At 37.1% G+C, this 14,580-nt stretch overlaps 1 protein-coding gene across 1 annotated transcript; it reads left to right on the top strand.

Annotated features, from left to right (window-relative positions):
- The first annotated feature begins 1,064 nt into the window (after window positions 1-1,064).
- Window positions 1,065-13,264, top strand: elovl4a (ELOVL fatty acid elongase 4a). Its single transcript, XM_084088468.1, has 7 exons — window positions 1,065-1,290; window positions 1,919-2,009; window positions 2,584-2,771; window positions 6,223-6,303; window positions 7,829-8,000; window positions 8,263-8,390; window positions 11,065-13,264. The coding sequence occupies exons 2-7, from the start codon at window positions 1,943-1,945 to the stop codon at window positions 11,374-11,376; spliced, it is 948 nt and encodes a 315-aa protein (XP_083944594.1). The 5' UTR covers window positions 1,065-1,290; window positions 1,919-1,942; the 3' UTR covers window positions 11,377-13,264.
- The last annotated feature ends 1,316 nt before the right edge of the window (window positions 13,265-14,580 follow it).

Below are 14,580 nucleotides of genomic sequence, written 5' to 3'. Positions count from 1 at the left end.
TCACAGCGTTCGGCTGGTCTTGTGGCTGTCAGAGCAGAGACAAAAGCTGATGATCTCCGTATGTTTTTCCATCGTCTCCGGTCGCGATCAAATGTAAATGCGTGTGCTTATTTTGTCCATTAGATTGAAAGCCCATACATTTATCCACCCATAGATCCTCCCCTTTGAAGAAATTATGACAGAAATGTTTAAAAGTGGACAAAAGAGACGGATTAAAACACCAGGTGTAAACGGGAATGTGTCTCCCTCGTCTACTTGTGATCCGATCGAACAAAACGCATCTTAATAGCAGAGGTAAACAGGGCCTTAGAGCCTGGCAGAAAAAAATGTGTTGCCCTTCTTAGTTTTATTCTAGGAGTTGAGATTTTATTATGCTCCCAGGCGGCCCAATTTCTCCCATTCTATATGGGGGCCAAGTCTCCAGGGGCTACAGCCTTGCTACCAACTAATTTTCATCTTTAATAGGAAATTGATTGCTAAAGCAGCAAATTAATGAATGAAACAAATGAAACGTTATTTTATGCAGGGTGCATTACATTTTGGAAAGGTGATTTTTAAAGTAAATTTACATAAAAACTGTCTTAAAGTGCTAATAAATTGGACCAAATTAATGAGCTAAATGAATAAAATTAGTGCTGGGAACATTTCAGACAAAATGGCTTCTGCTCTCCCTGTTATCACTGTTATTAGCGTTCAAGAATGAACTATAAACACAGGGTTTTTATTCTGCCTGTTTTATGTGAGGGTGGATATGTAGTGCTTAATGAATTTGGGCAAGCATGAGAACACAACAGTTTTTTTTTATCAACTAGCCTCTTTAAATTATGTTAATCATGTGCCCAAATTAAACAGGCCAACCCAATACTTATATATATATATATATATTAATATACATCAGATATCTGCACTTCACATAAAAGTATCATTAATGATTGTCTACTCTAGTCACTAGTGTTTTATCAGACCTCACATCGTCAAATATTGAGGGCAGAGACTAGAGATTGAAGGTTTTAAAATCAAGAGGATTGCACCTGTTTCTGCGCATGCGCAGTTGAGCCGCGCTCACTCATTGCTGTGAGAGTCTAGGGGAGCGACCCGAGAGCCGCAGTGATGCCAGTAACCCTCTAGGATGCTCTACACACCGATGCTCTTATTGCCGTCTGTTTCAGCCACAGGCCTTTGAGCAGATCCGGATAAATCCGGGAAGAAGGTGTTCCTCACAGCACGGAATAACGGGATCGCGCGACCTTGCGCTGAATGTCATTAGAAAGAGATTTTAATCTCGCTACGGTAAGAACGGAAATCATCATTACCGCATTCGGGAACGACGCTAAATGTCAGTTTAATGTGAAGTCTGTGATGTTGTTAAGTATTTTAGGGGTATAAGAGAGAATAGACTGTAAACGCAGCAATATTGCGCGTTTGCCGCATCGAAACGTTTGCGCGATTGATCCCTGAATGTTTGCCTCGCATCTTTCGTTAACCTGTCGTCATTTAGAGGAACTAATAATAAAAGCCTTCTTGGTTCTTCTAATGGTGATTTGGGAGAGGCTGTGATGGCGTTTGATATGCAACGACATATTTGACCGAAACCTTCATATTGGCCTATACAGTGTGTTCAACCGGATGCAAGTGTGTCTCTTCATGAATAATGTGTCATTTATTACCATTGTAATTCAGATCGTGTTGAGCAGATCTGTGCTGCTGACACGTGCTGTTCTAGTCTTTGTGCTGATGCTGAATTACACCCCACCTCCTCCCCATCACAATAAAGCCTTTTCCCATCCCCACCATCACTGTAATAAAACCTTTCCCAAACTACACACCAATGTATTAAAGCATGGCCACATGGCTTTCCAATTCCATTGTGTGTTTTATTTTACCATTGCACCAACTTATCTTTCTTATGTGTTCTCAGACCATTCAGATTTGAGTCTCAGCGATGGATATTTTAAAGCATATAATCAACGACACTGTGGAATTCTACAAATGGAGTCTCACTATTGCAGGTACACTGGTCTTGACTTCAGTGATCTGAATGTGATGCATGATATCCATGCGAATTAATAAAGCCGGGAGCAGGAAAGGCCTGTTATTAGATTTTGACCATAAGACAGAGCGACTGCAGGTTTCACTTTTGGTGAACAAGAACAGACTGTAACGAATGTAAATGTTAGAAATTATAGTCTACAATGCTGGCAATTATCGATCGGACTAGAAGTAGGATAGATACAATACCTGTCAAAAGTTTGGAAACATCCCAATTAATTAATGTTTTTTAAAAGTCTCTTCTGCTCACCAAGGCTGCAAAAATACAGTTAAAACAGGAATATTGTAAAATATTATTACAATTTAAAATAACTGTTTTCTATTTGAATACATTTTAAAATGTAATTAATTCCTGTGATGCAAAGCTGAATTTTCAGCATCATTACTCCAGTCTTCAGTGTCACATGATCCTTCAGAAATCATTCTAATGTGATGATTTGCCAGGAAACTGGAAAAACTGATGCAAGTGCATTTTATAGACATTTGTAGATTACAGATAAAACCGCAATAAAGGGATCTCATGTCTGTTTGTAGACAAGCGTGTGCAGAAATGGCCTTTGATGGACTCTCCGCTGCCCACGCTGGCCATCAGCTCCTCGTACCTGCTCTTCCTCTGGCTGGGACCGAAGTACATGCAGGGCAGAGAAGCCTTCCAGCTGAGGAAGACCCTCATCATCTACAACTTCAGCATGGTCATCCTTAACTTCTTCATTTTCAAAGAGGTGAGTTCACCCAAACTCTCAGCAGGGGTTTTATGCTTCATGCATACATATTTATTGCATTTATCCTTTTTGAGAATGATTATTTAGTTTCAGTTTAAATCTGCCTATGATGAATACACACCTCGTTTATTAGAAACTGCATATTCATCAGCGCCAAATAACTGCAGTACAGTGGTGCTCGTGCTAGCTGTTATACATGTACCATTACTGCTATATTTAGCAGTGATTTGTAACTACTGTACCATCTCTCTGGGTGTTTATGATTCAGCAACATCAACTTCATTTGGACAGAATACATGATGGTCAGAAGTCAGGTTTGAGAAATTAATTAAATCAGCCAACATTGATTGAAATGTGAAAATTGTCATTTGCTGATGAGATTCTATTTAATCTTACTTTATATTGTTTTGGTTTATTGCTCATTTGCTCATTATTTTTTGCAAACTCCCATTTTTATTACCATACACCATAAGTTTATTAACATAGACCATAATGTCTTATGCTGCATCCTTTTTCGTTTCAGTCGTGGGTCTTTCATGCGGAGACTCTTCTCATGTGTTTGCATAATGATGCATTTAAAAGTTAATGAACTTTTATAAAAGTTCACAATGCTGTTGTAGATGAAATATTATGTAGATATCATTGAATAAATATCTTTTCGTCAGGTTATAAACTGATTATTAAATCACTCAAACCCTTTATCCAAACCTCTTTACACTGTAAAAAAGAATACATTGATTTTATTGATATCTAATCAATAAAATTGAGGCAACAGATTACAGGCAATATTATTAATTAAATTTAACAAATTAGAATTGAGTAATAATTAATCAAAATAATTCCTTAAAAGTTAACCATTTAAAATGAGTAAAATGTACAAAATTTCTTTTATTGCCAACATTGAAGACACCTGATGTTAACAAGCAGAATCACTGAAGGAGAAAACCATAATTAAAGTCACCATTGTGGAGATCAGTGTGTGTTTTAGTTGGGCTCTTGACCCTTAAATTATTAACTTTAAGTTTTGTTTGACTGCTGTACCTGAGTTATAACAGCCAGATGAACAAATAGAAAAGGTGATCTGATGGTGTTGGTTGTGTTTTAACATAATCATTATTTCACAATCATTTGACCTGAATCACTGAACTCATATAGAGTCCAATTTGGTTAGGTTAACTTTATTAATTATAGCAGCACTGGCCTTCTACAGCATAATATTTTTAACTTTTACAATGTTAGGGTTGTGTTATGTGTTATGCAATGCTATTTCTAAAAAGTTTCTCTTACACATAAAAGAGACACACAGACATCAATAATCAGCCTGTGAATCTCAACAATGGTGACAATTATAAAGCATGTTGCAGTGCATTCTGGGTTCCACCAATCAAAACTCATTCATGGCTCCCATCATGCATTGCTGCATGAATAAATAATGAGCTTATGATCAGAGGTGATCTGTTTGTCACCATTGCTGAGATTCATACGCAAAATCTTGATGTCTGTGTGTGCCTAAATAATTTTTTTTTAATTGATTTGATCATTTGTATTTCATTGAAAAGGCTAAAAATATTATGCTGCTGTAATTAATAAAGTTAACCTAACTCATAAATTGGACTCTATATGAGTTCAGAGATTCAGGTCAAATGATGAATAATGATTATATTAAAACACAACCAACACCATCAGATCACCTTTTCTATTTGTTCATCTGGCTGTTATAACTCAGGTACAGCAGTCAAACAAAACTTAAAGTTAATAATTTAAGGGTCAAGAGCCCAACTAAAACACACACTGATCTCCACAATGGTGACTTTAATTATGGTTTTCTCCTTCAGTGATTCTGCTTGTTAACATCAGGTGTCTTCAATGTTGGCAATAAAAGAAAGTTTGTAAATTGTACTCATTTTAAATGGTTAACTTTTAATGAATTAATTTGATTAATTATTACTCAATTCTAATTTGTTAAATTTAATTAATAATATTGCTTGTAATCTGTTGCCTCAATTTTATTGATTAGATATCAATAAAATCAATGTATTCTTTTTTACAATGACCGTTGGACTCGTATATCCGCCATGTTTGTAGTTTTTTTAACACTTTTTATTCATTCATGTTTGTAGTTGTAATCGAATCCTTGTCCAGCGCGCAGTGGTTTGTGGGCCTTTTTAGCCGTTAGAGTGTATACACGGATCCGACGATTCCAAATCGAAGTCCAAATCCGATTATTTGTGTGACTGGAATCTGATCTGAAATTATTGAAATTATAACTGTTCAGATCCGATTTGTGTTTGTGTCCACAAACTTCACAGAAAGGGAACCGAGACGGCAGAAAGCGGCATCCTGATTGTTTTCTTTATGTTACAAAAGCACAATGATTTGTTTTTATTGTGTGTACAATGATTTCGAATGATGTCTTACTCTTATCTGTATGACACTAAATGATGGAGTATTTTAAGTTGTTTCCGCTATTATAATTAGACAGAATCATGTGGCATTGTGCCGATTTGTGTCGTGACTCGTATAAGTCTCACCAGTTCAGTCCAGTGATGAAATATGTGTGTTCTGGAAATGGGAAGCCTCAGGTGCCGCTTTACTCACTGTCTCCTCATGGAAAGGTGAAGTAGGCTCTTTATCTCCTTCTCTTAAGCAATCAGAAATCTGGGAGAGGGGAGAGGGACGGACATGTAAATGTACCCAACTCGTATCGAACCTTGACCCCAAAACCGAGGAATGTACCGAACCATGACTTCTGTGTACCGTTACACCCATAGTTGATAATTATATGTCAAAAACAACATCAACTGCAACATGGAGGGGTTTGCAATACAGATGTTGTCTTATTTAGAGCCGCTTTATTCATATATATATTTCATTCGACTTTCAGCATGTTTCCTATGACAACGTCTGACGTTTACGTTTTACGTGGCGTAAGAAATTCACATAAATTATGCGAAACACGATCAGATCAGTCAGACTGAAATGGATTTCCAGAAATTCGATTTGAATAGGATTTCAAACCACATATCAATGTAGCTCTTTGTAAAAATGTAATATCATGTGACCTTCTGCCGTTCACACTTGCTAAATCTGATTGGATTTGCACTGACAGTCTGAGCGAGGCTTGACTGTAAATAGTAGACCATCCAGGTATCTTTGGAATACTCATTTACAAATACTACGATTTGGGACACACCAGTTCTAATTTCAAATACTATTTAGGATGGATGGTATGCGATTTGGGATGCAGCGTTAGTTTTTCATACTAGATCTAGAAACTTTGCTAGTCCTAGATCTAAATTCGCCCTCTCTTATGCATGAGGTGAAGAAACGAATGAATAGGAAATATCCTTTATACCAATCGCAGCTCAGATCAAACTATTTTTACATCACATTCAGTGCCATTCCCTCAATGAAATAGTCCAGATGTCAATTATGACCTGTTCTATTCCAGCTCTTCCTTGCAGCACGGGCGGCCAACTACAGCTACATCTGCCAGCCCGTCGACTACTCAGATGATCCCAATGAAGTGAGGGTGAGTGTGCTTCCCACATAGGATCACAATGTTACCCGGACTCGGCACTGAAACTGGACACGTAATTCTGCTCTCCAGTTACTCGATACACTAAAGAGTGTTCCCGGAGTGGGATAACCGGGGAGTTCGGTTTCACTCTGAGACTTCACATTATTACATTCACAAACACCATCTGACTTTCATGCTCAGATACTAGTGTTTTTTTTTTTTTGCTAGGCCATGCACCATTTTAAATGCAAATGTAGTTTTTAATAATCTTATTTTTCAGTATAAATTTATAAACTTTGCTTTCAAATAATGTAATTCTCTAAAATGTGCAATCTGCTTGTCACAACTGGTAAAACAAGAAGAAGAGCAAGATATCTATTAGCAGCCATACAACTTTAATCATAACAAAAACAAAGACGAAAATCCATAGAGCAGGACCCGTTACTGTTTCTGATTATGCAAGTTCGACCAAATATGACATAATTGGTATCATTGCTCTCGGTATGTCTCAAGTTTAATTAATTTAGTCAAAATGAATCAAAAGGTATTAGCATTTTTTAAATTTTATTATAAATTTTGAATGCTGCACTGAATCAAAAGAGACCAGTTATATGATTTTGGAGCAAACCGTTCAGAAGTTATAGCCAAACACAGCCATTTTCAAAACTCCTGACCAGTAGGTGGCGCTGTGCCGAAATGCTACATGTAGCCTCAGGTCATGATGGCATGTACCAAGATTCGTTTCAATACGCTAAAGTGTTGTGGAGATATAGCCTCAAATCCATTTAAACAGGCTCTTTATCAACTTCGTTCTCATGTTATTTGAGAACAGTTGGGTTTTTCAAAAAGCTTTTGGTCAGCATGGTCTGAAGATGATATGGTGAAAATCAGACGAACCGTCTTGGCTAGTTCGAAAAAAGTTAGTTCAATTAATGTAATTTGTTAATGTAATTACTGCTTTGTAACACAAAGACAACACTAAACAAAGAGAGAACCAAACTGAGGGTTTGAATACACGGGATAATGAGAACTGAACAAGAAACAGGTGAAGAACATAATCAGTAACCATGGGAACAAATGATAACATAGTTAGAAACCCTGAGGCGTCACAATCAGCTCCCGAGCTCGTGAATCAATATATCGCGTTCATGAATTCGGGCACTGGACGGTAAAGGATGCTGGCTCACTACACACTGGGACACTGATGACTCTATTTCCGTGACAACGCCCTCATTGTACATCACTACTGGTATTTATGAACAACAGCAGAACTGATATCTTTTTGACATTACTTGTAATGTCATTTAAAGTACATTATGATAAATACTTTGCTTGTTTCATATACGTAACATAACATTTCAGCCCCAAATAAATGATAAATGTTAGCTAGATAATGTTTATTACCTGTTTAGCAATGTATGTTTATGCTGAAATATAATAAAATAATGGTTTGTAGTCTGGGGCAAGACTTAAGCCTTGTCTGCGAAACCGGGGGTATGATACTTGAGTAAAGACACATCTTTTCTTTTGATGGCAGGTGGCAGCAGCCTTGTGGTGGTACTTTATTTCTAAAGGTGTGGAATACCTCGACACTGTGTTTTTCATCTTACGTAAGAAGTTCAACCAAATCAGCTTCCTGCATGTCTATCACCACTGCACCATGTTCACTCTGTGGTGGATTGGCATCAAATGGGTCGCCGGTGGACAGTGTAAGTATTAAATACACAGGCACAGGAATAGAAAAATCCCTCAAGTCGCTACAGAAACATATTTCACATAGACAACAACACAAATGAGAAATATAGACCGTGTCTGTCAAGCTCAGAAAAGAACAACACCATAGAAGTTGTTCATTCTGTATGATTCATGTGCTATATTACAACAAATCTGTCTGAATAACAGATCAAATCTGACATTGTACTGATAATCTTCATATGAAATGGACTGAATGTGCATCTGTCTGTTTTGCAGCATTCTTCGGGGCTCATATGAACGCAGCCATCCATGTCTTGATGTACTTGTATTATGGGCTGGCCGCATTTGGTCCAAAAATACAGAAGTATCTGTGGTGGAAAAAATATCTGACAATCATCCAAATGGTACGTGTTCACAAGCATGTGTGAAAAAACAAGTGCCGCTTTTGAGACTTGATGTGGAATACAAGGTTGGTTCTTCAGTTAGGGGAACTTCAGAAAAAAAATATGATTCTGTTTTATCCCAATTTTTATCATCAGAATTTCATCATTTCATCATTCCAGAATTTACTTGAGGATTCTTTACTTCAGTATCATTTATTTATTATTATAACTTCCCCTTTGTAATACATTTTTTAAAAACTGTTAAACTGAAAATGATTCTTTCTTTGCACTTTTTTCCCTAAGAAGTAAAAAATACATAATTTCCATTTATTTTATATTTATAGAATGCAGCTTACGCTGTCTTTACCATCACACTATCAAGCATTTTATACAGTTCAGTTTTCCCAAAAACATTTAAGCAGAGTAACTGTTTAAACATCAAAAATGCCATAAATTTTCACCTTAGTAGCTTTATTATGTTCGACATGTGACTAATGACTTTCCAGGACATGTGAAAAATGTTTTAATATAGATAAAACCTACACTACTGATTAAATGTTTGGGTAATTTTTTTTTTTTTTTTTTTTTTTTTTGGAAAGAAACAAATTATTTTAATTGAAGTGAAGTAAATTGTTGTAAATATTACAAATTGTTATAATGTTACAAAAGATTTCTAATTCAAATAAATGCTGTTTTTTGAAGCAGCACAACTGTTTCTTGAACAGCAAATCATCATATTAGAATGATTTCTGAAGGATCATGTGATGCTGAAAATTCAGCTCCGATCACAGGAATAAATTACATTTTAACATATAACATGGCTGGGAGCATCAGACCAATTGTAACAATGAGTAATTAAAGACATTTTTATTAGATTTTAGTCAAAATTCAATACCACAAATATGATTGACCAATAGGTGGCACTGTTACATAATTGATGTTGTGTGGTCAGTGTGAGGATAAAATGACACATACAGAGTTTGGTGTCAATATGCTGAAGCTTTGCAGAGTTACAGCCTCAGAATCAGCTTGGCATCATGCCATCAAATTTGTTGATGCTTTATTCGAGAATGGTTCGGTCAATCCAAAAGCTTATAATAACTTTTTGCCAGCATGGCCCGAAGATGATCTAAGCCGAATTTGGTGAAAATCGGACCAACACTTCGAAAAAGTAGGTTTTCAAAGAAATTCAAAATGGTGGACAACAAGTTTGACATAGTTGGTATCATTGTTCTTGGTATGTCTCAAGGAATCTATCAACAGTTTCATTAAATTAGGCAAAAATAATCAAAGGCTATTAGCATTTTTATTTATAGCAAATTTCATTATACATTTTGACCAGAAGGTGGCGCTGTTCTGAAACTTTTTGAGTACGTTCAGGGTTTTAGAACATACCGAGTTTAGCAACGATTAGCTAATGCATTCGTAAAATACACCCTTTTACGACCGAATTCAAAATAGCTGACTCCCAATATGGCCGATATGGGAAAATTGGATATCATTCGACTCGCTATGCTGCACTGAATCAAAAGAGACCAGTTTTATGATTTTGGAACAAAACATTTAGAAGTTATAAGTGATTTTCATGCCGGAAAATAACATGCAGTCAAATCGTCATGGAAACGCCATGGAATCGGAGGAAACAAAGTTATTAGCATAAACATAAGTGCGATTTTGGACAATTCTCCCAAAAATTAAAATTCTGTCATTAATTAATCACCCTCATGTCATTCCAAAACCGTTGGACTTATGTAAATAATATCCATAAGAGATCATAAAACTAATCCACTAATCCTAATGAACTGAGGAGTTTAGTCACAATTTTCTGAAGAGACTCTATCGCTTTATATGAACAGATTTAATTTAGTATTTTATTCACATATTGATAATCGAACATAAACAGAAGCTCAAACGTGCTAACACGAGAATGATCCTCATTGGTTCAAGCAAACCAATAAAGCAAACATGCTTGAACTTCCGTTTCCCACAACTGATGTGTGCGCTGATGAATGTTAATATGTTAATAAAAGCCTCAATTCAATCTGTTCATCATATAAAGCGAACGAGGCTCTTCAGAAAATTTTGACTAAACGACTCGATTCATATGGATTAGTTTTAAAATCTCTTTATGAACTTTTTGAAGCGTTAAATTGGTAGTTGTGTAGCTGTCAATGGAGGGACAGAAATCTCTCAGATTTCATCAATAAGATCTTCATTTGTGTTCTGAAGATGAACGAAGGTCTTACGGATTTGGTACGACATGAGGGTGAGGAAATGATGACAGAATTTTCATTTTTGGGTGAACTATCCCTTTAAAAGCTCCAAAATTGCTGTGGTTAATGTTGAGACTGTCCTCTATCAGTGTGCCAAATTTCATAATATTAAACAACAGCTCTATGGGCTACCATAGACTCAAAAGTGGAGGAAAAAGAAGAAAACTAACCTTTGGTGCTTGGCCCCAAAATATATTCACATTCAATATAGTTATTTTAAATGATAATACTATTTCACAATATTACACAATATTAAACAAATGCAGCTTAAGAGACCAAACCCAAACTTTTGAGCTGTAGAACAACTTTGAAGATGTTTCATTTTTCAAAACTGCCCCTAACTGAAAATCAGTCAAGTCTAAACCAATGATCAGGCTCTGGGAACTTATGAGTTATCATGTATCTTTTAATTTCTTCCACAGATCCAGTTTCACGTCACCATTGGCCACACGGCCTTGTCGCTGTACTCTGACTGCCCGTTCCCGAAGTGGATGCACTGGTGTCTGATTGGATACGCCCTCACCTTCATCATCCTCTTTGGCAATTTCTATTACCAGACGTACCGTCGACAGCCCCGCCGCGAGACCGCGTCCAAACCCGGCAAAGCCCTTCATAACGGAGCCTCTAATGGAGCCCTGACGTCTAGTAATGGAAACGCTGCCAAGATGGACGAGAAGCCGGCAGTGGCTGAGAGCGGGAGGAGAAAGCGGAAGGGCAGAGCAAAGCGCGAGTAAACGGAGGAGAGGGAAGCTAACACAAGAGGCCGCTCTGAAAGATTGTTCAGCTCAGATCAATCCCAAATTGTTACGACCAAACAGTATGGCCACTCTCTGCAGCAGGCGGGGAGAAGTACGAGCCTATATGTAGAGAGACTGAACAATATGATATCTTTCCATATCGCCCTCCTTAAGTTTAGTACGTTATTCTATGTATCTGCCTTTTTTACATCACTGTTCTAATGCCAGAAAAGACCCGTGTTTCATCAGTGTGCAATGATTAAATGAAAGACTCTGATATCAGAGGGGTTTTTCATCATTTGCTATAGTGGGGTTCAAAAGTTCTTCTATTTTGCAACATAAGAATGATCATGAGATGAACTGATCTAGATCCTGACGTCGATGTTCTCCAGCATGATTTGAGATGATATAAAGAGCATCTTGAGCTTCAGTGGAAGAAGAAAATCGCTCGAGAAAAGTCGCTTATTTGATTAGGCAAAAATAAATTGTGCATATTTCGTCTTTATTTTACAGACTTTTGGACCCCACTTTATATGGTTTATTTGTAAAACATATTCATGTGTTTGTTTATTTCAAACTTTTGTATTTCATGTAAGTTGCGTGTTGTTTAGCTGTTGGCAGGATATATTGCCAACAGTACTGTACTTTAAAACATAGATCATGTGGCACTGCATATTTCAGCTTCTTTCAAAATTAGGGATGCAACTTTACCAAGGCCATTGACTGATAATATACAGTAGTGGGCAAAAGTGATGTCCGGCCTTGGGATATTGACATCTTCACCCTTTATTCAGATATTGTTCAAATTTGTTCAAGATTTTGTAATCATTTTGTGTAGTTGTGCTCAAAGTCAATTGTTTTATTTGTGATAACGCATTGAAACATGCCAAATTGTGCGGACATAATTTTTGGCCAGCCAGGCTGTCATACAAATAAATTATGACCATGCAAAAACCAACAGAATATTAATAACTGATTATATTGTAGTCAATGTATGATTTTTCCTGTGAACCTTTTGTTTTTCTATGCATTTTTTTTTTTTATTGTAAAATAGCAACTGTAGCTGTAGTTAGCTGTTTTTTGCCAAATAATTTTGTTTGATAAATACCTTAACAAAGTTTAGTGTTTTGTTCTTCCTTCATATTTAATTTTATTTAAAATATATAAAATATTTTCCTCATATTTTGATGGTTTAATCGAACTTGTAGGATCACTAAAAACAAATATCCCCTCCGGACATCACTTTTAGCCACTACTGTATCCTATATATATATATATTCTGTTGTCTGTTGTCTTAAAAACAGTGTTCACAATCAAATCTCTCATCTAGAAGTGAAATCAGACATTGTAACATCTTACATGAATGATAGGAAAGATAATAACAGTTCAGTGCTTTTGTTGCCTGGCGTAAAAAATCAACTGACTGAAAAGGATAAAATGTCGGCTTGTGTTATCAGCCAATTCAGACCAATACTGATAAAAAAATAAATATGATAATGGCTCAGACAGATATATCATGCATCCTTATTTAAGCTTTTTGATATAACAGGGTTATCATCAAACATCTCACAGGATAAGATAGCTTTTAGTTTTCATTGGGAAATTACAACATCACATTGGGAAATATGTTTGTAGCTGCAATGTTGCATTGTGCGTTAATAAAGTCTTGAGCTCCCTGTCATAGTTTTTTTTTAATAGTTCCTAAATTCCTAAAATATATCATGTGTTTTGTCTTGAATTTTTTATATTATTGTATATTCTGTGCAATTTTGTACATTGTGCTTTTGAAAACGCAATGATCATCATCTACTCGTTTTCTTCTTCTTTTTTTCAAATGACAGATATACATTGCTGTATATAATAATAAAATAAATGGCAATACATAGTCAAGTTATCTGGCGTTTCATTTCCCAAAAGCCTCTCACTCTGCTGGCGTCAACACGCCTTCACTCGTGAGCAGGACATAAGTGGTTGGCTTGACATTTCAAGCAGCGTCCTGTTGTGCAACATCTGGTAATTAACATTTTTCAGATTTTTGTGTAAATGTTTGTATTATGACTACTTATGTAGACAATGGGATATCTGTTCTTTTAAAAAGTAATAATAAGACTCTATAATAATAAGATGAATAGGTTCATCTTTGGAACACAAATGAAAATATTTTTAATGAAATCTGATCAATACTCTGGTGAGTTTGAACGAGTGGGTGGAGTTGCAGGGTTTGACACTGGTAGAATGATGGACATGTGCTTATGAGTCCCAGACCCTCTCGCTCTCCTGGAACCAGTGGTTGACAGCTGGAATCTCTGAATTGATCTCCTGACCAGGGAAACATGAGCGGTTGGAAGCCGGGTACGCACTGAAATGGTGTTAAGCCAGTGGTAGGTTGGCGCAGAGAGTTTTGAGCATACTACGCCCAGGGAAGATACCGGCTCCAGCTGTGTTGGAGGCAATGGCAATAAGATCTCAGGAAGCATCCTACCTCCTGTATCTTCCGCTCCGTCTGCCCATTCGATTGTGGATCGAATGGTAGCCAGATGTTAAACTCACTGACACACCTAGGAGACGGAAGAATGCCGTCCATACTCTGGAGATGAACCGAGGTTCACAATCCGAGACAACGTCCACAGGTAAGCCATATTTGTGAAACACATGAGTGAATAGAGCCTCAGCAATCACCATGGGCGATGGTAATCCTGTAACGGACATAACGTGACATGAGGGGCATGTTGTTGTAACCAGGGGCGTCCCAGGACGATGTTGGCCATTGATCCATCCAGCACCAGCAACGATATTGATTCAGAGTGGGTTACTCCGATGCGTAGTTTGAGGGACGGAGTGCAGTGAGATATACAGCCTTTTCCAAGCAGCTTACCCAGGATAGAATGGACATTCAGTTCCGTCTGACAAGGGATCTTCGGGATTTGAAATGAAATTAATTAACTTGCATGGGTTCGGGGACTGGTGCTGGAGGTGCGGTGGTGGCATTGGCAGCAGGTGGAGAATGCAGGGCAGGTAACATGTTCACAGACAGTAAAGCAATATGGATGGATCTTTGAATGAGGTTTACCAAACCAAAGCAGTCATCGCAGATGGCGAGATGAGTCCGCAAAGAAGATGACAATCCCTGTCGGTAAGCTGTGATAAGAATAGTTTCATTCCATCCACTAGCAGTGGCGAGCGTCCGAAAGCATACTCGGC

This window comes from Abramis brama, assembly GCF_963993115.1.
Source record: "Abramis brama genome assembly, chromosome: 17".
Lineage (NCBI taxonomy): Eukaryota > Metazoa > Chordata > Actinopteri > Cypriniformes > Leuciscidae > Abramis > Abramis brama.
This window is presented reverse-complemented; position numbering and strand designations above follow the sequence as displayed.